Source organism: Pteropus medius, unplaced genomic scaffold, assembly GCF_902729225.1.
Source record: "Pteropus medius unplaced genomic scaffold, Ma_sr-lr_union100, whole genome shotgun sequence".
In the NCBI taxonomy this organism is placed as follows: domain Eukaryota; kingdom Metazoa; phylum Chordata; class Mammalia; order Chiroptera; family Pteropodidae; genus Pteropus; species Pteropus medius.
Genome location: NW_024352789.1, coordinates 974690 through 1000955, shown reverse-complemented (window position 1 = coordinate 1000955; position 26266 = coordinate 974690). Strand labels below are relative to the sequence as shown.

Here is a 26266-nt window from a genome sequence, read left to right as displayed (position 1 = left end):
GAGCCCGGGGGGACCGAGCACCCCCAGCCCAGCACGACGGCCCCGCTGGCCCAGGCACGGCAACCCCTCGCCAGGTGTGCGAGGCCCTCCTGGGTGCTCGTCCATCACGGGACAGGGAGCCGGGCAGCGCCCAGGGCGGGCCACAGCTTTTAGGATCGTGCGGTTTGCTTCTGTGACCAAAGTCAGGGTTTTTCAAATGGAGCCGGCAGAGTTGACACGATCGCGAAAGCGGGAAATGAACAGGCACGTGGGAGGCGGGATGCCAGCGAGCCAGCCGGGCGTGCGAGCGGCAGCAGGAGGTGCCCGGACCAGAACAGCCGGCCCTGGGACAGTGTCCGCTCACTCCTAACGAGGCCAGTCCCAGGGGAGGACGGGGATGAACACCGCCCCGCTCACGCCTCCCCCGAGAACGGGAGGCAGAGAGCGCCCGGCCCCCCAGAGCACAGCGCACACCAGGGCAGCGCTACCCCAATTCCCAGAGACGAAGACGGTGGAAGGAACTTGGACTTTGGAGTCGGGCAGGGTGGGGTTCAAGTTGTCTCCCTTCGGTTGGCCAGCTGCGTGATCTGGGGCAAGTTCACTGACCCCTCTGAGCCTCGCCCTCCTGTGAGTACAACGTTGTGGCACCCAGGAGAGGAGCCAATAGTAATAGAAACAAAAACGTCAGCTCTTTCTCGGAGCCGCGCCCCTAATTAGCTCCCCTCCTTCCCCTTCCACCACCGCGCCCCTGTCCCTGTCCGCACTGCCACTGACCTGTCCGAATCTTGAGCTGTGCTGGTCCCTGCTCCGTGAGAGCAGAAGGTGCACCTGGCTCGTTCGCTGCTGCGTCCCCAGGGCCTGGAACCGTGCGAGCGCCCTTTAAGGCTTGGGCAAATGAATCGAATAGGGACACAGTGCCTGGCACATGGCCGATGCTCCAGGGACGGTGGTCAGCGTGCCCTGAGGCCTGGCAGGTCTGGAGGCACGGGCCCAGCTCTGGCCTGGAGCGGGTCTCTGTCATCTGCTGTGTGGCCATGGCTCTCTACCCCGTGGGTCTTGGTTCCCTCCCTGTCCAGGGGAAGATGGTCTGAAGAGGACCACCAAGGCCAAGTCCAGCCTTCCCTGGCTCTGTCTCTGATTCTCACATGGGCTCTGACCTGAGAGGGACCTCGGGAACGGCCAGCCGCCCCCCAAGCCCTGCCTTTGTCCAGCCTCAGCCGGCTGGTCGCTCCAAGACTCACGTCTTAGCCTGAGGCCCGGCGTGAAGACATAGGGCGGGGAGGAGGGAGGGGTCGGGTGGGCACAGACGGGTACCAGGCCCTTAGCAGGTGCTCTGGCAGGCACTGGCTCGTCTGGCAATACCACCCGTTCGCAGACCAGGAGGGCGCGTCAGTGACACCCACGGAAGCAGCGAGTGATGGAGCAAGAAGCAGTGAGCGCCCTTTGACACGAAGTCTCCCACGGGGACGAACGGGGCGAAGTTTAGCCCCCCGGGCTGTCACCTGTGACTTAATCAGGACACACCCCAGTGGGACCTGGGACCCGGAGACACGGCCACCGTGGGCGGGAGCACAGTGAGACGCGCTGACACCTCCAGCGCCAAGCACGTCACGGGCACCGGGCTTTACCCTCACTCCCTTGGCGAGGGGCCCTGCGCCGCACCCACTGGCCGGGCGCCTGCAGAGGCGCAGTGACCCGCCTGGGGTGCCCTGCTCCCCACCTCGCCGCAGCCCGGGCAGACTGGCGAGATGCCTGGGGCCCACTGACTTACGTGACACTATCGCTTACCGTGTTTGTGCTGAGTGTCACATTTGCCACACACACACACGAGCCCCTGCACTGCTCCACCCGCCCGAAGTGCCCACTGTGCCGAAGCTGGAAGCTCGCTGTGTCCTCACGGAGCTGCTGCTCTCCCACAGGACAGGGACACGGGAGCCAGAGCTGGCGCAGGGCGCTCTGACTCGACCCTCCACCCAGGAGACGAGAGCTCGGGGCCAGGGTCCGTCCTGGGACCTGGCGCAGAGCCCCAGAGCTGGCCGGGACCCGCAGGGAAGGTGGGCACCGCCCGGCCCTGTGCCAACCAACACTGGGGGGCACCCCCGACCCGGGCACTAGCGTGGTACCCGCCCGGCAAGGAACTTCGTCCCCAGGCTCCACCCTCTGCCAGGAGACACCATCAGGAGGAACGGATAAGGCTGTGCACCGAGGTGTCAAACCCAGCCCCCAGCCTCCTTTCTTTGAGATGCGGGGGGAGCCCGGGAGAAGAACGAGGGGGCAGACAGACCCTCGCCCCAGGCCAGGAGGCCCTTCGATATCTCGCAGAGTCCTGGTTCTCCACTCATTCTCCCGGACTGCAGAGAACCTCTTATCCTGGGAAACGGGGAGAAAGCCCTTTACATTCTGAAGTGAAGTGTCACCGAGCAGTGACAGCGAAGGCCCGAGAGTCACTTCTTATTCTTTTCTATCCGTGATCATTAGGGGAAAATCTCTCCGCAGCGTCTGTGGGATCCATTCACTCGAGGGAGACAGAAGCCAGCACATCTGTGCCCCCCGAGCCCCGGAGCCGACGCCCCCTCCCACCCGGCAGAGGGCTTCACCTAGACGTTCACGCCTCATCTTTCGTTCGGGAAGAACAAAATGTCTTTCCGAGAGTGACACGTCTCACGCTTCGAACAAGTGCACCTTTGGCCAGGAGGGGGAGGCGCAGTGGCGGAGACGCAGCTCGTGCCCAGCTGGCAGGTCCGACCGATGGCCGTGGGGCCGGAAACGGCTCCTGAGAAGAGCTGACACCCCGAGGGGCTGTGCGATCCAATGTGACCGATGTGCGTCACCTCGGTGGCCGGGTGTGCCGAGAATGTGCGCGGCAGCTGGGCGGGAGGGGTGGGCACGCGGGCCCCCGGAGAAGGAGGGGACACGTCCACGGGAGCGGGGCGGATAAGATCTTCGCTCAGTGTTCATTCCCTCGCTTGTCAGTCCTGCGAGTATGAGCACCTACTACGTGCCGGGCACGGCAGAGGGAGCGGGAGGGGACAAAAATGTCCACAGGACTCACGGCAGTTACCACGGGGAGCTCGCGCCCTGTGCCACTGCCCCACCGGGGGCTTCTGCCCGTTATGTCATCCGATGGTCACAGCAGCCCTCAGGGAAGGCAGAAAACGGTTCTGCTTCACAGAGCAGGAAACGGGGGCCGAGACGCGTACACAGCCAGCCCGAGGCTATGCAGCTAGTAAGAGGCAGAGCTGGGGTCTGCACCGGACCCACTCGGCTCCCAGGAGAGGATGCAGCGTCCACGCGTGCTTCCTGAGCCCGTCAGCACAGACGGCCACCGCGTCCAGCACGCCGCAGAGGGCATCGCGGCCCCGTGGCCTGGAGTTGCTCTCCGGCCGGGAAGGAGAGCTGTGTACAGTGACCGCAGGCCCGCTGGCCTCGGGCGGCACGGGGCCAGGGGCGGCTCGGGGCCCAGCCACACCGTGGGGCCTTGAAGCCCAGCCTCAGGGCTTCGCCTTTGTCTAGAAGTCACCGAAGGCTGAGGACGCGTCAAGATGGGTGATGACCACGCGAGGTCATCTTAGAAAGCCTACCAGCTGCTGATGAATGTGACACAAATCAACATCTGGAATATTACGGGAAAAAAGCGGGAGCCATTTTTCAAAGGCCTCTAGCTGGAGCTGGCAGCAGACTCAAGCCCAGGAAGCCTGAGCCTACCGAGGCCACCTCGGGCCCACGCGGGGGGCGGTTTCCTGGGGCCACCATGTGAGGCTCCCCCTTCGCCTCCTTCCCCAGCCTCTTCATGCAGTCATGCAGCCGGGTTGGAAGGGAGAGCCTGCCCGTCTACTGAGGGCTCCGTGCATGGCAAGTCACCGCTCTGCCCTCTCTTTCCCTCACAGAAGCCGGAGGCCGGGCCAGTGGCTTTGTTGGGGACAGACCTTTCTCTGTGGCATTGGGCTGCACGCACTGGGCTTTGGTCTCTGGCCAGGCCTGTGAAACAGCTCAGAAACCCCCCAGGGCCTCACCCACTGGCGAGCCTAAGGGTCCGCCTTCCCCATGCAGACTCCTAGAGGTTAGTGGCCCAGGAACAAGAAGGGACATTGTGACCACCCGCGAGGCACATGGATGGGTGACTGGGGCGCCCGAGTGGCTGCAGGCATCTCGCCACGGCCACGTCAGGGCGGCAGCTGCAGGCGGCTCCCTCAGAGGGGGGAGGGTCTGAGCGGCGTGTGTGCCAGTGGAACCCTCTGAGCTGTGGCTCAGACGTGGCGCCCGTCATTCTGGTGACCGGTGGCGTCATCACTTGCTCACACCGTGGCTCTTATAAACACGCTCATCGCCATCGGCTGCCAGACACACGTGGCTTCCTTCCAAACAGGAAAACCCATGGGCACCCGCCCTGCAGTCCTCGCGGGCAGACGGGGGTGAGTTTCGTCCCCGAGGGCATGATTTACACTAGGACCCTGGGACCTGAGGAGAGGAGGGTCCCACTTTTCAACCGAGCAGGGCGGGAAACGTGCCGGGGGCAGCAGGCCCCTCGGAGGCACACGGCTGGTCCCACAGCTGGTCCCACAGCTGGCAGATCCGCCCGCCGCAGCTGCTGACGGCCGCGGCCCCGAGCGAGGAGCGCGGGGGGAGCCAGGCGGCCGTCTGGCGGGTGGGGGCGGGGGGCCCATCCACACCGCCCAAGCTCGCACGAGGAGTCGCTGACCCCGTGGCCACAGGCACGGGGATGTCCCCAGGTGGGCATCTCGGGGACCCCCCGGGCGTTAAGGCCGCTGGCCCTGCCCAACCCCAGGGCGTCCTCGGTGACTGTGCTCATCGCTGCCGCGGCCCCTCGGTGGCATGACCGTCCTTCGTCACACCCCTGCTCTGTCTGGGATGTCCCCGCGGGGAGCCAGCCTTCTGCATGGCAGGACGGCCCTGCCGGGGGCCTCTGCAGTGGGGACGGGATTCCACTGCTGCCTTCGAGGACACCTCGCCATGAGCAGACGCTGTTCAGTCCGCGGGAAGTGTGCACGATAGAGACGACACCCATTAAGTCCAGACTAGTAGTCAGAATCCACAGTGCGTGCGCCCGCCGAGTCCGCACAGCCCCAGGTCCCTACCTCTACAGAGATTTGGTTCAAGCTCCAAACCCTGCGTTATGATTAGCCGCCCACCTGCCCACTCCTCCCCTTCTCCTAAGACGCGAGCTCCTCGAGGTCAGGGGACACGTCTCGCTCTTCCCCGTCCCGGCATGGAGTGGGCAGTCGGTGTCTGCCGACTTCGGTGACTCCCCCGGGGCTGGATTCAGAGACAAGGAGCGGTGATACCAGCGAACCTCACAGAGCCTTACCATGCGCCAGGCACCGGTCAAATCCCTGCCCCGCAGATAAACCGTGAACCCCCACACCGACCCCGTGCAAGTGCCGGGATCATCCCCGCTTTATAGATGGGGAAACTGAGGCTCGGGGAGATGGACTAACTTGCCCCAAGCTCGCGCCAGAACTGGCTGGGCTGGGGCTTGGACCCAGGCAGCCTGGATCCAGGTCACCAGCCCCCTCCACACGCTGCCTCTCGAGGCGAGCCGCCATGAGCTCCCTAAAGACCGGGTCCCTGCATTTTCTAGGAGGGACCTTTATACAAGGGGGAAATTGATAAAATTCAGTTTTTCAGATGGCCATGCAGGAGGAGCATGGCAGACACGGGAGGAAATGTGCCCTGGGCCCAGCAAGGCAGGGTCCCCGCACACATCCGATGCTGCTCTGCACGCGGCCAGGGCGCAAGGGGCGTCTGAGGAAGAAACAAGGACGCTGCCACCCTTCGGGCAAAGTCCTGGATGGAGGGGACGTGTCCTGGGCACAGCCGAAGGGGACTGTGCACATAACGGGAAGTGGCATGGCTGGGGCCAACATTAGCGCAGAGCGATGGTTCCCACAGCCTCCTGCGTGTTAGCATCACCTGGGGAGCCCGCCCTGGGCAGTACAGCCCAGGATCCGGGATGGGGCTCAGGCCAGGCATTATGTCAGGGGTCCCAGGGTGAATGCAAGGTACTGCCACTTTTGAGGACCTGGTTCCGAGTCTGCCGCGTGGCTCACGGGAGAAGTCTGTCCCGCATCCTGGACTGAGATGGTGTGTGGGGACCCAAGCTGGGTGAGCCGCCACCTCCCCTCCTCCACTGTGGCCGGCTGTCCGGGCCATCCTGGGGCTGTGGCTGTCCCTCAGTCTTGGGAGGCCTTCTGAGCAGGGGCTGGGTGGGACAGGTTTTAGATCCTGTCGCTCTAATTCAAATTCCAACCTCACTTCTTCCGGCTGCATGGCTCTGGGCGTGTTATCGAACATCCAAGCCTCAGTTTCTCCAGCTGCAACTGGGGATCACGGAAGAAGGAATAAATTGCTCCCCCAAGATCTCCTCATCCTAAACCCCGAAACCCCTGCATATGTGACCTTGTGGGACAGCGAGGAATCACGGATGCAGCTGGAAGCAGGGTGTCCGATCAGCTGACTAACACGCGTGATTCCGGTGGGGCGGGGTGGGGCGCAGGGTAATCCCAGGGCTCTGAAATGAGGATGAGGGAGGCGAGAAGAGCCAGTGTCGGGGGCTGCACTGTGAGGACGCGCGACTGGCTGTCACCAGCTTGGAAGACGGAAGGGCCAACAGCTTCCAGGATCTGGAACAGGCAGCAAGACGCGTTCTCCCCGAGAGCCCCCGGGAAGGGACGCGGCCTGGCACACCTGGGTTCTAGCTCGGTGACACGAACTTCTGACCTCTGACCTCCAGGACCGAAAGACAATACCTCCGTGCTGTTTTAGGCCACCCCGTTTGTGGTCATTTGCTGCAGCAGCCACAGGAAATTAACACAGGATGGACAGGAGTAAGTCAGGGCGAGTGTGAAGAGCAGGTGAGGCAGATTTCGTAAAACGCACAGCACTGTTCTCAGAGCTCTGCAGCCTTTAGCGGCTTTTACGACTGTCTGCATCACCGTCCCATCTGGGAGCGGCCACCTTCTGCGATGCGTGCACCTCCGTGGGGCTGTCCACTCCTTGCCCGCCGTCCCCAGGGCCCGAGCTGGCCGAGCGGTCCTGCGCCTGGCCCAGAGCGTCAGCGGTAAGAGTGGTGTCCGGGCCCAGGCCCGAGCTGGTGGGAAGCGGCCGGCCCTTGCCGGACAGGCCGGGCGGCTCCCTGGAGCCCCACGATGCCCACTGAACCGGCACCGGCACTCTACTTCCTGGCTCTGTTCATGGGGAACAACAGGAAACGGGCCGTGGGGTGGGGGAGGGGCGGGAAAGGAGGCCCCCAGGGACTTCCTGACCACCGGCTAAGAAGGGACCGTGGGAATGGTCAACGAGGGCCTCAGGCACTTTATCTAAAGGGGCTCAGGTGTCCAGCACCTCGACAGGTGCCAGCAGCGGGCGAGACCTGGGGCACCGTGCCACGAGCAGACGCTCGGTGTGCGACCGGCTTGGCAAGGAGGGGCCTGGATTAAAGATCCGTCAAGCCCCTGCTGTGCCAGGCCCGGCCCTGTCACCCTGCTCCTGTAGCCGACAGGCACGACATCCCCGTGTGGCCATCAGGGCCCCATCCCTTAGATGACCCTAGACAGGAGACACCTGGCCGAGTCACCTGTCAGCAGCAGGACTGGGCTCAAACTTGAGATTCCGCATGCAAGGTGGCCCCCCCTGTGCCAGCTTTCCCTCCACCTCAGAAGGGCCCAGTTCATGTCTCAGTCACGAGAGCTTTAGTCCTGGGAACATAGGCACACGGCTCGTCCAGCCTGTGCATCTGCGCTTCCTCCCAACACGTGCCAGCAGAGGCTCAGACGAGCACCGAGAACCACAGACGGCCAGAAGGGGCTCGAAGGGAGCTGGTGCCAGACGAACAAATCTCGTGTCGGGTCACTGCTGCTGAACGGCACGGCTGCGCGATGGCCACGAGCGTCCCCACTCCCCGCCGCGGGCCCCGAAGCGGACCAGGCGGCGAGGCGCGCGCGTCCACTCCCCGCAGTGGGCGCCCAGGGACTCCCACCAGATTAGAATATTGCGCCAGCCCTGGGAACTAAATTTATCACGCAAGCTCACCCGGATCAGAATGTTCTCTGCCACAAGAGATCCTGCCCCTCACTGTCCTCCCTTTTCTCTCTCTCCAGAGCCGGGCGGGGTTGGCTGTAAAACTCAGCCCTGTCAATTCAGCTGGAAAGCCACACACGCGCACGAAGCCAGCCCACGGCGGTGACAGACACTGCAGATTTAGATAGGAAAGGCAGGAAAGTTCGAAGCCTGCGAGAAAGGAGAGCCAGGCGGACCAGACCATGCTGGGAAGGGGTGGAGAGGAGGGGAGGCCGCCCGGGCGCCGTGGGCAGGCGCTCCCGCTAGGAGCCAACAGCAGCCAGGGTAGGGTCCCTGCGGGCTGCGGAAGCCACAGGCAACCCCGCTCCTACCTGCCTCTGCGTTTGCACCTGCCAGCCCGCTGCACACTGATGTCACCCAGCCTTGGGTGACGTCACTGCTGCAGGCGACAGCCACGCCTCAGGACAGGAGCCCATTCTGCCAGCTCTCTGGGAGGGTGGCCGCTGGGGCCAGGCCCCCGCCCCAAAGCTGCAGAGGGCCTGCTGCGGGCGAAGGAAGGACCGAGCTCCCCGCCGAGGGCTTGGGCCGGGCACTTTCAGGCGGGAGTCGGGCTTGGGAAGAAGAGAAAGGCAGCACTGAGAGCCCCCCAGGTTCTCCGAAGCCGTGGGCAGCTCCCGCCGACGCTAACACGGGACAGGGACACACGTGCCCCTCACAGGCCCTAGTCAGGGCTCGTCCTGTCCCGAGAGTCCGGGGCAGGAGCGGGCGCCTTCCAGTCTTCTCGCTCTGGAACGAGAATGTCCCAGGTGGCTGCCACCTTCGTTCCTAAAGACCCCCCAGGAAGGAGAAGCTCCCCACTGTCCTCAGCCCCGCCCCCGCCGGCGGTAGGTCGGGGAGGGTGCCCCCACTGCCAACCCCAGCGGTCTCCGCCCCGGCCTGCCCTTGGTCTTATAACCAGTGACGTGTCCCCAAGCCTACATGGAGTGCTCATCCAACACAGCCCGGGGATCGGTCCCTGATGCTCCTGGCCCCAGCAGGCGGCTGCCCCGCAGCCCGTCCTAACCCACAGCCAGGGGCTGCTGCTCCGGAGACGGGACCCCTGCCCTCTCCTGCCGACTCACAGGCCTGGCTCCTGCCTCCCCCTTCACCCCACTTCCCCCACCACCCCGACGGCCAGCTGCCCCCTCCCCCGATCAGGACCCCCGCCGCCCTCAGCAGTCAAGCAGGTCGCTGCCCGAGGCACAGCCTCTCCCCATGTGCACCGCCTGGAACTCTGGGGGGGCGGGGACCTCGCGGGGCAGTGGCCCTCAGCGCTTGGCAGCCGAGGAGGCAGCGGAGTGCTTATCTCTCCACTGGATCACGAGCCGCACAGGGCAGGGACCTTGCCGTCCCCATGGTGCCCGGCTCCGAGCAGACCTTCAATGGCTCCATGTCAAATGAATTAATCACCTTTTGTCCAGTCCTCGGGGGAGGTGGACGACCGTTGCTATTTCTAACAGCAGCAGGAAGACAAATACCTCCCCGCCCACCCCGTCACCTCCACCCCACACACACACCCAGGGGTGGTCATTTCGCTTTGCTCTCAAATCAATAAGGTTTCTAGCACATTCCAGCAAGAGGCACCGGAGAGAGCCGGTGGGAGCTCCCCCCGCCCCCGGGGCTGCGCAGATGCGGGAGCTGAGGGCGGTGGGGACAGGGCCCGCGGTCCCCCGCACACCTGCCTCACACTTCACGCAACCAGAGGCGCCAGCCGCCCTGCACCTGGCCGCCGGCTCCGCCGAGGCTGCTTCCTGACCTCTGCTTCGTGGCAGAGGCCAGCGGAGCCACAGGTCAGCAGGCGCAGCCAAGCCCGGCAGCTGCGGCTGAGGGCGGCTCTGGGAGTGCTGGAGCCAAGGGGCCACGTGGCTGTGCCACAACGCTCCTGTGACACAGACTGTTGGGGCGACATTGCGACACCCCAGTCCCACCAGGCGGCCAAGCACCCGCTTCAGCCTTCTGCCTCTCAGGCCATGAGCAGCTCAGACAGGGCCCACTGGGCCCCAGCTGTCCCAAACGCATTCCGGGAGCACCCGGTGGGTGACCACAGAGCGGGGCGCACTTGAGGGGCAGGTTGGGGGGGTACATAAAACCACAGCCTGGGGGGAGGCCACAAAATGTTCAGAATGAGATTTGCAAATCTTCGAATTTCTTTCCCTCCGTTCCTCCTGTTTTTAATCCAACGAGAGGAAGGCGACTTCCCCAGGTTCCACCCCGGCTCTGAGGCCGTCACAGTCAGCTCAGCCAGGAAGCGGCGTGCTGCTGAGGGGGACACCAGGACACCCAGGCAGACTAGAGCGAAGGGCTGACGCAAACCAAAGAAGCCAGTGGAGATAAACAGGTGCCGCTCCTGCCCCAGGCCACCTGCACAGGCAGGAAGGGGGACGGGGCAGGGTGGGGGGGCTGTGGCTTCGGGCTCTGGGGAGAAGACAGAGGGTCTTCGTGGACATTCGACTCACTGAGGCAGCAAGTCGCAGGCTCTCTCCGGCCGCGGCAGGGGATGAAAAGCAGGCGGGGGGCCCTCTGTCCTGTGACTCACCCCCTGGGCAGAGCAGTGGGGGCAGGGTGGAGACGAGCTCCTAACCTGGCCAGGAAGTTGGGGCGCTCGACCTGGGAGAAGACTGGCCAACTGGGGGGACCTGGCTGTGAGGCTCCGGCTCCTCGCCACAGGGACAGTCAGTGGAGGGGGGGTCAGGGTGGGGAAACCGAGGGACTGCCGACGCCTGGCTTGCCCGGGCCACCTGCAGCTCACGCCTCAGGCAGGTGCAGTCAGGTGTGGTCCTGAGGGCCAGGGGACTGACAGGGACACTGCGGCTCCAGACGAGCCGTGAGCAGGCACAGGAAGCGGGAACCAGCCCCTCAGAGGACCGGGGCAGAGAGACCAGGGCGCAGCAGGGGCCGCCTGGCAGCCAGGGCTTCTAGAAGACCAGCCGGGCAGGGGGGGCAGCGGGAGCATAGAACATTCTATTCCGATGACACTCACTCTCCAGTGACTTTGGAGAAGGGGGAGTCCGTATTCATGGCAGGGGGGTGGGGGGTCGGAACTCCGGCCCGAGAAAGGGAACTGCGTCGCTGGGCTCCATTCCCCCCAAGCGGCGTGCTGTCTGGCCAGCTGATGTTTGAGAGAGACTTCAGAGGGGGCACTGTAAGGCACTGGAGCCTAAGAAGTCTCTTTTCGATGTTTACAACTTCAAGTGCGAGGCTGCATTAAGGGGACAGACTGCCCGCTTCCTCTCTGGGCACGGAGGCTAGGCAGTCAGGAGAAGGGACAGGTCGCCTGGACGGCCCCCCACGATGTGTACAAACTACATCGGTCACTGTTAGCAAAACCGTCCACAGCTACGCGCCCTCCGCTTTTCTCCCCTTGTCTCCGAGCGTCCGTCAGACACGGGACCCCAGACGCTACCTGGTCCAATCTGCCCACTTTACAGGTGACAAAACTGAGGCTGGGAGAGAAGTAGCCGCCCGGTGACTGGGGTCCCCAGGGCAGGCGGCAGGCCCCGCCTGCCGGGGGAAGGAGGCGGAGTCAGCTGGGCGGAGCCTGCAGGTGGGCGGGGCACCGGGCTGCTTTTTCTCAGCATCCTCCCATTCACTCGGGGCCATGTTGGGGCGCTGATCCTTCCGACCCCCGAACCGCAGCGGAGGCTTCCCGAGGAGCGAGCCGGCCCCCTCACTTCACGGGGCCCAGGGCGACACACCCGGGGTAGATTTAGCCTCCCAGGGCCACCTCTCCCGAGCCAGCAGGAGAGGTCGGTGGGAGGCGAGGTGACACCAGCTTCCCATTCACAGCCCAGTTACCCCTCTGTCCCCCTGGAGGATGGCCCCGGCATCCTGGAGCTGAGGAAGCTTCGGGAGGACCTGGCACGTCAACAAAACCTCGAGAGGCTGACTCAGGGCCGGGGCATCCCTTCTGGAGGGGACAAGCCTCAGCATGCCCAAGGCAGCAGACTCTACACACTTCCAGACACTGCACACGCCCTGCTACGAAACAGGATGCCATTTCCAAGTGATGGAGCAGGCGGCTGAGGGACGGCCTTGCCGCGGGCCGCCCGCCCTGGGTGGCCGTGGGACTCAACAGCCCGCGGCAGAGGCCTCGTCACCGCTGGGAAGGGCCAGCGGGCGGGGAAGCCCTCTCTGAGGCACGTTTAAATATTTAGCAAATAAACCCAAAATGTCACACAGAGATGGCCGGGGCTGGCATGGTAACTGTGGTAATGCCTGGCCAGAGGCGGATCCGCCAGGGGAGAGGTGCTGGGGCCGAGGCCTGACGAGAGGGGACGAGCCAGTGGCGTGAGGGCGGAGAGGGCGTGGCCGGCTCGTAGGGGCGGCCGCTGAGACCCCGGCCTCTTACGACGCGAAAGCACAGGCCGGAAGCCAGAGCCACCGCCCGAGACCCCATTTCCCTTCTGCGGATGGGCGGCTAAGTTTGCCCCCCAACACTCCGTCCATTCGTTGCGCTTACTGGACACCTGTTACAAACGAGGGGCCCTCAGGCCTGGGTCACGACAGCGACCCCCGTCAGGCCCCCTCACCACGGACACACAACCGGGAGCAGGTATGGCCAAGGGATGGCATCCCCGCTCCACACAGACTGCAACGTTGGGGCTGGAGCCGATGCCAAGCCGCCCCCTGGAAAGGACAGGCCTCGCCGGGGTGGGGACGGCCAGAGGCTCCTAAAGGAGGAGACACCTGGGCCGAAGTCCAGGAGGTGGCGTCAGGCAGGCCAGAAGTCTGACATATATGTCACACCACCAAAAAATACCAGGCACGAGACGAGAGGAGGGGACGGCATCATCACTGGGGTGGCGGCCGGCGTGGTCGCGGGAGGGGGTCTGACAGGGGCAGGCGGCTGTGACCCCTGGGTGTGGGCAGGGTGTCCTCGCATGTGCACCCCTCCGGGCACTGTCCCCGGAACACCCTGCCCATTCCCAGTCTCTCAGGGGAGCTGCCATCTGGCCAGAGGGCGCTCATGACAGCACTCATCACGGAGGTGGACGTGAGCTTGGCAGAGGGGCCGCCCCTGGGATTTCCCGTGGAGCTCCACGCCCCTGCGGTCCTGGAGCCACCCCGGGTGCTCACGCCCCTTCCCGTCTCTGCACAGCACCCCTGGGTTAAGGAGCTGAGGTCCTCAACCAAGTAGGCTCAGAGGGTCCTCCGTCTGGAGGTCTTAGGGTCTCAGGGGTCCCCGATCTTCAGCACAATAGGAGTGCCCTGGCTACTGGCCCATCTCTGAGACCCGTGAAGGCGAATCAAATTCATTAATCAGTCAACCAGCCAGAGACACCCTTAGGAAATGTCCCCCAGGGGCCTGCAAGGACAGAAACCCCAGCCCTGCCGGGGTCAGGTGGCTGCCTCTCCCCTCTGTCCAGTCCAGGCTGCTTCACCCCGACGCACGGGCCTGTTCCCGGGAGGAGAGAGGACGGTCCCTGGTCCTCGGTGGCCACACGGTGCTTCACACACACTTTGTCTCACAGCGGTTGTTAGCCTGGGTCACGGCGGGTCAAGGTCGAGGACAAGCAGCCTCCAAGGGCGGGGGTCGGGTCGGGATTATTTCTGGATTCTCGACGCCAGACGCGAAGGACGTGCAGGTAAGTTCCAATGTGGGACTTGAGTCCACTTCCTCTAACAGGGAGAAGGGAGGGTGAGGACCCAGAACCGTCCTGCCCGTCCCGCGACGGGCTCACGCAGCAGGGGGACCACGCAGCGTCGTGGCCGGTGACCCCCCTGCAGCCCAGACGCCGAGTCCCCGGGACCGTGGGTTGTACGAACCCAGGATGGTACTCAGACCTCCGCCACGCTGCTGCGGGTGAGCCTTTTCTAAACGTGAGCCATCTCGTGAATATAATTTACGTCCTGTAATTTGAAGTAATTTCCCTTTTTGCTGAGAACGCTATTGGTATTTAAGAAAAATATCCACTTTTACTTACATAATAAATTAAAAGTCTCCTCTTCTATCGGTCCCTTGTGTTTTGCGAGGCTGAAAGCTGGTGTCTGGTCACCATCTATCAAGTCTGAAGTGGACGAGAAGCTTCTGGGCCAGCTCTAGACCTTGAGGGGACCGACTATCCCCAATGAGAGTGGACACCCCACCCCTGTGATCTGAATATGGCCATAACTCCAAACTGAAATTATCTCCAAAGTCCCCATCCACGCACAGGACATGTGACATCTGCCACCGAACTGTGTTCCATCCTAGGCTCAGAGACGTGCCCGTGATTTACTTCAGCACACATTGGGTGAGCACTTGCCAGGTGCCAGGCACTGTCCTGCAGCTGCCCGCCCCTGCGGCTTCACAGGACAGTGAGGCCCCGCCCCAGGCCCCAGACGGGGTGTCTGCCCCGCCCACCCCGTCCAGTCCAGCCCATGTCACTCAGGACAGCCCCCTCCCCATCCAGGCTCTCCCCCTGCCTCAGGGTGTGACAGTCCCTCCCCCAGACTATGGCGACAGGCTTCTAACTAACTCATCTTCTGGCCTCAGAAGCCGGCCCTTCCAGCGTCTGCCATGCTGCAGCTAATGCAGACCCAATCGTCTCTCTCCCCAGCTGGAACCCCGTCCGTGGGTCCCACTGCCACCTACGGGACAGTCCCAAACGCTTCAGTCCCCGCCGGTCCCGCCCCACCTCCTGGGACCTTGTCTGGGACACGCTGTGGTTTCCCACCTCGGGCCCTTTGTCTATGTGACGACTTCTGCCTGGGACAGGCTTTCGCCCTGTCTACCAGGCAAACACGACTTCATTTAAGCTGAGGTGTTTTGCATACATGATCTAATTCGATCTGCCCAACAATCCTTCGAGGTGGGGACTACGATTAGTCTCATTTTGCAGGAAGGAAATCATCTAAGAGGGATTAAGTAACTTGCTACAGGCCACCACATACTACAATGTGACAAAGAGGATTCGAACCCAAGCCAGACTACTCTAAAGTCCCCGTTCTCAGACGCCTGCTGACCTGCCCTCCAGGATGGCACCAAGGACAATAATTAGAGCCAGATTCACAGAACATTGACCCCCCCGGAGAAGCAGAGGAGATTTCAGGGTTTCCGGGCCCTTCCCAGCTCTGAGAAGAGACGGCCTCGCAGGTGTGTGTGAGGGGAGGGGAGGGAGGGAGGGCAGCAGCGAGCAGTAACGAGCAGCGTCTTAGCCAGGGGCACGAGCCTGCAGCCTGGGAGAGGGGGCTGGCACTGTCCCTCTGGGAGCAAGTGGTCCCCCGAAGCACAGAACAACCGGGGGCTCGGGGTGGGGGTGAGGTTTTCAGAGTTTTGGTAAATAAACAAAACACACTGTTTCCGTGTTTTCACTTCTTCCCAGGACACAGGGGCCTGAGAGTAACCAAGGTCTGACCTTTGAAAGCTCCGTGCCCCACGCTGGGGAGACCAGGGGACTCAGAACAGGGCGGCCACCTCCAAGGACATGGCTGAGAGCCCTCCATGCCTGAGGCTCTGACTCAGAGCTGGGGTTCGATGGAGAGTCGCCCAATCATGCTTCAGAATTCTTCCTTGAAACACAGGCTGTCCAAACTAACAAAGAAGAGCACTGTTCTAGAAGGTACCACAGCCTCGTGCTGTGCGGGGCCAGGGCCCGGGGCCTGGATGTGAGCATCCGGGGCAGGCGTTGGGGAGCTGGGGACACGGCCTTGCTGAAACTTAGCTGAGTGACCAGACCAGCGACCGGTGTGGAGGAGGGAGGGACGAGTGTATCCCCCCGCGAGCCCCCGACATCACCCAGGTGGGGCAGAAAGACTCAGAACACAGACGGCACGGCCGGCGAGGGCACAAGGGCCCCCATGGGAACAAGCCCGCCTCCTCTCCCCCCCCCCCCCCTGCCGACCACCGGGGCCGAACCCTGGCAGGAGAAGGTCCCCCGTGTGCAGAGAGGACCCCACAGGAACCATAGGAGGCACAGAGGGGAGCCGGCCGCTGGTGACGTCCCATGAGACAGCGGGTCGAGCAGAACGAGGGGCCCGGCGCGGGGGCTGAGGGCACAGGCAGGGCCCGGCCAGAGCGGGGACGAAGCCCAGCCATCTGCCAGTGCCAGGCGGTCGTGACGGTGACCATCTGGGGGGCCCAGCTGGGAGCAGCGGGGCAGAAGGGACCGACGTTTCCACCTCGAGGAATCCACTCTGTACTATCCCCAGGCCTCTTGAGAGTTCGGCGAAGTGGGTGGTGTCACCCCCGTACTTCAGATGGGGGCACTGAGGCCTGGAGAACTTGGTCATTTAAATGGCCCGAGGTCATTTAGGTTGAGGCGTCCGAGCCAGGAGCCCAAGCCACTGATTGCGTCGTGTCCCTCCAAACCGTGAGTGCCGGGCCAAGGCGAGTAACCAGAATTCTCCACCGTCCTCTGCTGCCCGGAATTAGGGCGAAGCAGGCGTCAGCCGTGAGCTGAGGACGGGACAAAGGGTGCCAGCTACGTGCTGGCCTGTCTGCAGTGTGGCCAGTCCTGAGGTCACAGCCTCGTCGGGTCTGAGAGTAAAGGCTGCAGGCCCTGAGCTGGGGACGAGGACCCCAAGAGAATTACAGGGAGGGACCCCTGACTCCTCCAGTCCCAGTGCCCGGACGGGAAACAGCACGGAGTCGGCCCGAGAGGGCCCTCGGTGTGGGGTGTGGCCGGGCGCCCCTCGAGCCCACACCGTAGCCGAGCTTTATGACCTCCTTCTTCGGCCTGTGTGACACCTCCACACAGGTCACAGTGACATACAGTAACATGGACTCCCTCCAGGTGGGAACACGGGGGCCGGGCGGGGCCGAGGGACTCCCTGGTCTGTGACAGGCGTGGGGTGGGTGGAATCCGGCCCAGGGCCCAGACCACCTCCTGTTCCTGCCCGTCCCCGTCCCTGTGCCTCCCACCTGCACTCCTGGCCCCTTTCTGGGCCTGACTGGACCAAGCCTAGGTTAAAGGCCACATGCTGCATGCAGCTCCACCTCCATGAGGGAAGCTGCCTAGTGACATCTGAGACGCTCGGCCCTGAGCATCACCTCTGTCTGAGCGCCTGTGACCCCCAGAGACTGCGGAGGCCCAGCCTCCCGGATGGGTGTCCTCGGGTCACCAAGAGGGCAGCCCTGCCACGGCCTCTGCGCCCAGGCCAGGCTCGGGGGCCCCCGGCCCCCGGCAGCAGAGTAGACCCCGTCCGGGAGGACGCGCCCACCCACACCTGTCCACAGCCGAGACACGGAGACACAAGGGGACTCAGTCTGCAGAGCAGCGGCACAGGGCAGCCCCGCAGTGGCCTCTCCCACGGGGCCCAGACCAAGAGAAGAGTCAGGACGTCAGGGATCACCCCAGCAGCCACGTAGGAGCGGGTTTTGGGGTGGGGATGGGCTCCGCCAGGCAAAAGGAAGGGGCACGGCGTGAGGCAGGAGGGCCAGGGCACCTACCTGGACCTCACGTGTGTGGTAGGCGATGATCAAACCCAACAGGATGATGGTGGACAGACTGATAAGGCATTTCAGGGCCAACGAGAACATGGAGTCCTGCAAGAGAAGTGGAGACAGAGAATTAGAGAGGTTAGGGCTGGAGCATCTCATCTTACCCCGAGGCCAGGTAAAGGAGGAGGCCCGAGGGCAAAGGGGGGACCGTCGCCAGCCCCTCCTGAGAGCAGGGTGCCTCGCAGAGGCAGCCTGAGCCAGGAAAGGGCCTCGGGCTGGGCTCAGCAGCCGCCCGCGCCCCCAGCCTCCGCGCTCTGGGGCTGAATCACTGTCGCATTTCCGGGATGAGCTCTCCTCGGGCGCGACGTATTACGTTCGGTATAGGCAGCTGGGTTCGGTTTGTCCCTGGTGTTTAGAATTTTGCCTCTGTGCTCGGAAGTCGTCTGAGCGTCACTCTTGTCACTGCCGTGCTCTGCCAGCCTGGCCTCTCCTCTTTGCAACCCGAACCCCAGGCTTCCCGAGGCCCCTGCCCTCTCTGACCAGGCAGAGTTCCCTCGGGAATGAAGCAGGACGTCCCGGCGGCCGCTCGCATCACCCACGTTAGGCCGAAGGTGGAGGGGGCAAGGGAGGGGGCCGAGCACAAGAGCAAAGCGGGGTCCTGAGCAGAAGAGGCTGGCGGGTCCCTCCTGCTGAGGATGGGGGAGGCAGGTGGCCTTCCCTCCCCACCCCCACCGTCTTCCAGCCCCAGAGCAGCCTGGAGGACCCACACGGTGAGGGGCCCGGGTTCCAAGGCCGGGTCCGAACCCTGACACACCCGCGGGCTGCTCACTCCGCCTCTCTGCGCTCAGCTGCCTCCTCTGTCACCGGGGCTAACGTGAGCGCCCGCCTCCTGGGGCCGCCATGGAAAAGAAAGGACTTTGCCTACATAAAACGCCTAGACCGGCACCTGGCCACGTAGGGGTGAGCCGCCACCGTCACTGTCATCACCACGCTTCCTCTGCAAATTCAGGGCATCGCGTTGGGGACCCGGAAGGCCAGGAGGGAGAGGTGGCTCCCAGTCCCAAAGGAGGACAGGGACCACGCCCTGGGCAAAGGCGGCAGGTGAGCGGCCAACGGCCCGGGCGAGACGCGGCACGAGAAACGGCCCCTCCGCTCCGGGAACTGCGGTCGGAGCTGTGCCCGGTCCCTACACCCACAGGCGCCTCCGCACGTCGCTGCCCACCCATCCTCACGGCAGCCCTGGGCCTCCATCCCAGCTTCATGGATTTCACAGGCAGAGGCTCAGCGGGGTAAATAGTCTGTGCCAGAGTTCAAAGCCAAGGCCTCCGACCGCCGGCCCCGGGCGCTGCCCACAGGCCCTCAGGCCCACCCTCCAAGGTTGACAGAGCAGACGCGTGACAACTGTCCATTTAAACAGATCCACATGACGGCTTAAGGCAATGATGGAAGGGATTTCAAAGGTCGGATGTGATGAATTTCCTGGTGAAACCTACAGTGGGTGACGGGTGGGAGGAGGGAGGGACACATGACTGTCGAGACAGCTCTCAGAGACAGCGTGACAGGCGGCTGAGGCCCGCAGGGTTAGGTGGCGCTGTCCCAGACAGCAAGCACGAGAGGAAGGTCAAGGCTCGGACTTGAACCCGGGACGTCCCGAAGCCAGAATCCGTGCTCGCAGCCGCCCTCTGCAGGCTGAGACGGAAGGAAAGCAGCTCTTCCGAGTGTTTACCCATCTTCCATTCACTCGTCTGACAGTCACTGGGGCCGGCCCTGTGCCCGGCGGAGCCAGCACAGGGCACGCAAGGGAGAAGCAAGGACGAAGCTCATTCATTCATTCTTCCCGACGTACACAACGCTTTCGACCGCTTCTCACCCCCCAGCCCCTACTAGAAGTCCGACAGTGCACTGGACGCTGTAGGGTCTTTATAGAGAGCCGCTGCCCATCAGCAGCTTCCCGTGCAGCTTATACACAAACTCCGACCTTCTGGATGCTGTGTGGGGTCGTCCAGCTGTGGGGAAAGGTCCCCATTCTGTGTTGCCCACACGATGGCCTAAACATCAGCCACTTCCCCTGAGCTTCCGTGTGGGTTACAGTTTAATGAAGGGACCAGCTACTCAGCACACGTGGATGGTGGCGTCTCACAAGGCGGGGGCACTGTGCTGCTCCGATCATGGGCACGAAGCAATGCACATCACAGTCCTAGCCTTTAAGAAGGATCTGGTCTTTGAAAGCACCACCTGACGCCTGACACATGACCCAAACCACAGACCGAGACGGGGCTGCAGAGAGCAGGCAGCGAGTTCAGGGACATGCGGGCTGTTTAAGACGAGACAAACCTCCCCTATGGGACTCAGCTGGGGACAGCTCACAGTGTTTTCGAGCCAGAAATGACCATAACTTTCTTCTCAAAGGGATCTGAAGGCCTCTGGGGAGCGTCACGCCTCCCCAGGGAGGGGTTTGGGACCCGCTGCACGTTTCAACCTCTGATTTATTCCTCTTGGCAGAAATTAACCGAAATCATGACCCAAGGCCACTTCATTCATTTTCAGAGGAGGAGGTGAAGGAAAAGGCCAGAGGCTGTCTCCTCTCCTTCCACTCTCTTTGGTTCTAAAGCTCGAAGCTCTTACATAAGAGGCAGCTCCCACCTTGTGGTTTTGGCTGGTGCCACCTCGCTGGCCAGCTCCGGCCCCGTGGGGACACGCGCGGGGCTATGCAGGGACGTCTGCTAGTTTGCTTGCAGACTTCTTTGCATCCTCTCTCACGTGTCAGCGAAAAATAAACCTTCGACCGTTTGCGACAGCTGGAAGGCATGTCCGCAAAGTCTGGCTGGACTGGAAACGGTTTCTATTTGGTAAAATGTTAGAATCACCTTTACTTCGCGGCCTGAATGCCTGCGAAACTTGAAATTGGTGTGGTTCCTGGGCGGTGACAGAGAATCGGGGCTCGCTAATCAGCCGCCACACTCCACGTGCTAGGGGTGCCTGCCACACCTGCTCGGCCCCCACTCCCTCCCACCCGAGGGCCAAAACAGAGTCACAGGGCTGGGAGGGAGTCCCCTGGTCAACTGGGCAACCCTCCTACCCCGCGACTCAGAGCTCGTCAGCAACAGCGTAATAACCCTGACCCACGGGAATGCTTCGGGATTATATCCCAACAGATGAGAGTCATCTTTTCAGCCATTTATTCCTTAATGTCCCAAACTATTAGGGCTGTGAAATAAATTTGAGAACAGCCAGGGATGGAACACGGCGTAGCCCCTTAAAACCACTTCTGTCTTGAGGAAAGTCTCATGATATAATATCAAGCCAAAAACCCAGACTCCAAAACTGTGCATGTGGTATATTTCCAATTATTTTTAAATTTCTTATTTTTTTTAACATTAAAAAAAAAAAAACCTGCGGAAATATAGTATCACGCTACGCACTGGCAGGATACTCAGTGTGCTGCTCCTGCTGGGGGGACACTGAGACCCCAGTAAATGCTGACGCTGTATCACCTGTGATACCCCAAGTGCAATGGGCGATTGCTGAGTGCTTCCCGAAACGCCTTAGTAACAGGGCCTTCACTTACTGAGGACTGACCGTGTACCAGGTCCCAGCCTGGGCCTCCTACACAAGCAGCCTCACGTCCTCACCCCACAGACGAGGTCGGAATGTCTCCATTTTACCAAGAATCAGAGAGATGAGGGGAGATTTCTGAGGTCATGCGACGGGCCTGGATTTAATTTTTACCAGATTTTTCTAAATACCATACTCTCCCCTCTCTTCAAATGAACTTGGCACCTACAGGAGATGGTGAGTTTCTGTCTACCTAGTGGAGGCCGGCTACAGCTGTGGGGCGCCTGCCATGGGGTCGGAGAGGGGACTGCCTTCCTACAGGACGCCCCCCACTCTGCTCCAGGCCACCAGCCAGCCCTTTGCAGATCTGATTTCTCACGGAGGGCGACATCTGTAATAAAGCACCACCGTGGGGCTTTCCACGCAAGGTGGCGTCACCAACCCGCTTCACGGGGGAGGGAACTGAGGCTCAGGTCACCTGACTTGTCCACGGATGGCAAGGTCGGGACTAAAGAAGCCAGGATTTGCTCCAGACCCATCTGCTTCCAGGTCCCGCACTGCACATGCCCTCTTTCGCCCTGCCTTGCTTACCTGCCCCGACTGGCCCCACTCCCGCCTGCCTCCTCCAGCCCGGCTCCCCACCCCCACCTGCCCGCATCCCCCACTCCCCCACCCTCCACCCACCATCCTCCCCTCTGCCTTGCCCCGCCACCCCTCCAGCCTGCTCAAACTCACAGATCCAGCTTCTGGGAGGCTCCCAAAGGCTCCTGCCCCCTTCCCCCCCCCCTCCCCGGGCCATGGAGTGTGACGGATGCGTATTCCCAGCTTCCGAGCCAGCCTATAAATTGCTCTCCTGGCCTTCCCTGTGGCTTCCAAAAACAGGCCAGAATCGTAATGACTACAGTAGATCTTCCCAGAGACCTTGAAGCTCTAAATGTGTTTTATTGTTTGGAACATTAGAAAGGAACAGACGACTGTCTGCGGGCAGAGCCCCGGCGGGCGCTGAATGGGAGCGGACGTCGGCTCGGGTGGGGTGAGGGTGAGGGTGTGCGGGTGCCGCCCGCAACCCAGCTGACACCCCAGAGCGTGTGCGCCTGTGTGCGTGTGCACATGCGTGGTCCATTCATGGTTTCTGTCCCTGACCGGAACCCCCAAAGGGGAAGATGTGATACCATCAAAAGTCTCTATTTACTGAATTAAGATCTACGTTTTGTGCATTCAGTTTGGGAAATAACCGATTTAGAAATCTATTGCTTTAGAAATCTTTCCTATTGAATGCGGTCAACTTTTCCTTCAATTTCATGGAGAGGCTCCAAAATTGATTGATATTCAGCATCGGCTTAATCCCGTGACTCTGTAGTGGCGTCCTAATTAGACGCTCTTGCTGATTAACGCCAATCAACACCAGCCCCTCGTCCCCAGCAGAGAAGCTGACAATCTTAGCTGCTGCTCTCTGCGGAGGGGACGGAGGGGACGCGGCCGCTTGCCGCTCGGTCGGCCTGGGGCTTCCGCATCAGCGCCCCGCCCCTGCTCCCCCTTCCTGATGGCACCTTCTCCTCCGTCCACTCTGCATCTGTCAGCCTCATGCTCACCTCTTCGCTCAGCCCCCTCCTCCCGGGGTGAGCCGCCTGCCTTCAGTATGCCCGTGGCTCCTCCTGGCACCCTCAGAGCGACTACCCAGCCCGATCCCGCCAGAAGCCAGCCACTGGGATCCGATTTTGGTCACCACGGTCCAGAGCAGAATCACTCAGACCCCCCGCATCCTCGGACAGGAGAAACAGGCGGAGCTGTCACAGCAGGATGGGAGGGTGGGCCCCGGGGTCCTCAGCCTGCCATCAGGCCTGAGGAGGGACAAGTCCCCAGAATCAACCAGGAGGGCTCTGGGGCCGGGCCCTGGGCTTAGCAGAGCAGGCCTGGGGGTCTCGGCCTCCTCCTGGAAAGTGCCTGGCTTGGGGCGAGTCACATGACACTCTTCATGTCCTCGGTCCCACCAGTAAAATACAACTCTCGGAAGTCCAGCTAAGCCTAACGGCCAAGGGCACACACCGGCCATGACACACACACGTCACAGAGACATTCTACATATTTGTTTCTTCCTTCCTTTTTTCTTTCTTTTCCCAAGCATTTCTTTCTTTCTACGTGGGATGAAATCGTACAGAAAGAGTGTGACGTGGTCAGCAGCAAACAGCATACCATCTTCCCCTCACACACAACGCGGCGGCCAGCAGAGTTCAGCACTGTCTCCTCCTCGACAACGTGGGACGGAAAATGAAAACACAGAATTCAAGTCCCATCTGCTGCTCGCTAGCTGTGTGACGCCGGACCTGCCACTTAACCTCTCTGGGCCTCGTTTCTTTCTCGGCAAGCTGGGGGCTCTGCCCCTTGCCTGGATGCTACACAGGGGACCACAGCACCAAGACCCCTCCAGCCGGGCCCGGGCATCCTTCCCGAGCAGACCCTGCCTGGTGTTGCCCTGTCAGCCACGATCTCTACTGGGGTGACTGGAGCACTTAGCGCCCTGAGCCCTGGACACGCGCTGAGGTTCGCTGTCTCTCGCCCGCTAGGACAGACGCCCCGGAAGGCCAGAGTCTTTCGATTTCATCCGTCCACTTCTTCACCCCGTCCCTACGACGCTGCCGATAAATATTAGCTGAATACTGACTGTTTGAATGAAGGGAGCAAAACTGTGAGACGCGTCCAGCAGGTGGGCAGGTCCATCCTGAAATTCCAAATGCGCAGAAACTAAGGGAACGTGATAAAAATAACAGCTCACAGGTCACATGCGTCGTTGTAATTGTCTTAGGTCCTCAGAACAGCCCATCGGGGGCCCGGGGTGCGTCTGTCACCTGCCCACCATCCCGAGCGAGGAGACCAGATTCAAACCCAGGCAAGTCAGACCCAGAGGTCTGTGCCCTCCCTCCCCCCGGGGGGGTTTTGGGACACGTGGGTGTCGTGGGAACATCGCCCTTCCAGGCTCAGCCTGCTCCCTGACGAGGCCCCAGTCCCCAGTCCTCTCACCGTTAAGCCTCGGTCACTGGCACCACAGATGGCGGGCAGCCCGAGGTCAGGGCTGGGGGTCTGTGTGACCCCTGTGTGTGCACCCCGGCCCGGCTGATGCGGGGAGCAGGCGGGAAACGCTGACATAGTGGCGGGAACCAGTGGTCTCAAAATAGAACTCACAAGGTCAAGCTGGCCTGGGGCGCTTCTCTGCAGGGACACGGACCTGGGGCCTGGGGCCATCGTGCGGTTAATAACAAGGATGCTTGGGTCTGGGCAGAGGGTGGCCGGGGAATACTTAGTGAAGCCAGCATGATGACCAGGACACCAAGTGAGGAAATGACCCTTCCCGGGCCTCGGCTAGCACGCCGTGATGCCCCAGGAAAGGAAGAGCTCACTTGGGAGACTGCACTACCAAAATATCACGGCAGCGGCCACCGCGGGGGCCACAGACGTTCCAATTAAGGAGCCGGCTCCCTGTGCGAGGCCGAGCAGAGGGCACTGGCCTATCATGAACTCCCTGCTGCGCGTTTGCTTACAATTTATTGTCCTGCCCCACTTACAACACTGGCAAAGATCCCATGCGACTCCATCGAGTGGTGCATTGCATGCTTGCCATGTGCCAGGCCCTGCACCAAGCGTGGGACACAGAAATAAACACGACGAGGAGGTGTGGCCCTTGCCGCTCCGAGAGCTGGTAGCCGAAAGCTGGCCCGCCCAGAAGGCTCTGCTACACACAGAGTCAAGCGCTTGACAAACGTTTGTGGGGTGAACGAGTGTGGAGGGGTGCGCACGGTCTCCAGCCGCTGAGCTCTGCCCCAGGGCAGAGCGAAACCAGAGGGCTTGTATCTCTCCGCCCCATCGGGCGGTCCGGTGGACTGGAGGCCCGCCAGGCGCCGACAGCCCGGGAGATTCAGAACCACAGGGCCTTGGCCCCGTCCCAAAACAGTTCCATCAGAATCTCTGCAGGTGAGGCCTGGGCATGGACATTTAAACAACGACTTCAGTGACTAACGCACAGGCCAGGGCTGAGCACGGCTGCTTTAGGGGCACAGGAAAGAAGGCAGAAGGCCAGGGCCCCCCCTGTAGCCTGAGGACGTGCCTGCCGCGGAACAGACGGTGGAACCCGCGAGCCGGGAGCCCCATAAACCGGGGAGCCCCACGGCCTTGGCGTTCAAGGGAAACTGGAAAGCCAACTAGCTAACTGGCCCATGACTCTCCTCTGTGAGATTCCAGTCTCTGCTTGATTGCTTCCAGGGACAGGGAGCTCACTTCCTCCCGCGGCGGCCCATCTCTACTTGGGAAGTCTCTGACTTTTTCAAAGATCTGGCTTCAGCCTTCTCAGGTACGTGGCCCCCATTCAAGCTAAACAAACAAATGCTTCTGCAAAGCCTCATTCTGACGTGCATGCTGTGTTGACGTCTCCGAGATGAACACCCATAAACGCACAGAGCACCAGGCCTTGGAGATCGGCCGGTTTCTCGCCCTTCATTCCGCGTGAGGACACAGGCCCGGGGGAGGCTGGCTCTGCCCCCGGCACACAGCAGCCTGTGTGGACGCTAAGTCTTGAACCCAGTCGGACGCTGAGGCCCCCGAGCCTATGCTCCCAGGATCGGCAGCCCTGCCCGCCCTGTCTCCCCCGTTTACCAAAACATGACAACCCTGAATTTATCTGTTCTCCAAAAGCCCTCTGCCCCGTCTCGGAAGTCACCTCCGAGGCCTCGCCACTCTGGTTCCTTCTCCGATGAGAAACCTGTTTCCGGTCACCTGGCGTCCTGCTCGGCATGTGGAACGCATGCTCCTGGCCAGGGAGCAGCTGCAGTGCCTCGTAGCGTCAAAAGCTCCTACGGCCTCCTCTGGCTTTGACGAATGCACACCTGTCGCCATGTGTCTCATCTGAAGGTCCCGACCCACACCTGCCCCTCAGAGAACACACGCCGAAGGTCTCCTGTCCCATCCTGGCGGCCAGGGGCCCCGAGCCCCAGCGAGCCACTTACCCCTTCTGGGAGGCCGCGCTGCCGCCATCGCCATGAGGGCTTCTCCTCGCAAATATCACTGCCCCCCTCGCCAAGCCCGTGGTCCCCGCTTCCCCAGTTTGAGAAGCCTCCATTCTCTTCGATGTCCTGGGACGCTCGAAACAAACCACTCTGCTTTCTGGACGGATCCCGGTCGGAGCCGTTTGGTTTTCTCTTAGGAAAACCTATCTGGCCCCCAGAGCCATGAAACAGCAGGAAATCACTCTGCAGGAAGCCGTGTGTGCTCGCGGGGCATCCGGTCGGCCCCGGGCTCCCTCTCCCC

The 26266-nt window shown here is 62.1% G+C and overlaps 1 protein-coding gene and 1 long non-coding RNA gene across 3 annotated transcripts in view; one reads left to right on the top strand and one right to left on the bottom strand.

Annotated features, from left to right (window-relative positions):
- Nucleotides 1–26266, bottom strand: part of KCNN3 (potassium calcium-activated channel subfamily N member 3) — a 113723-nt gene that overhangs the window by 61767 nt on the left and 25690 nt on the right. The window contains 1 exon segment of the mRNA XM_039849888.1: nt 17426–17521. Within this exon segment, the coding sequence (XP_039705822.1) occupies nt 17426–17521 (96 nt within the window).
- LOC120592271 (uncharacterized) lies at nt 11503–15790 on the top strand. Of its 2 annotated transcripts, XR_005650087.1 has the most exons (4): nt 11503–12607; nt 13682–14288; nt 14877–15130; nt 15360–15790. It is a non-coding gene; the product is annotated as an uncharacterized LOC120592271 (long non-coding RNA). The 2 variants fall into 2 exon arrangements; XR_005650086.1 differs by having other exon boundaries at nt 11503–14288.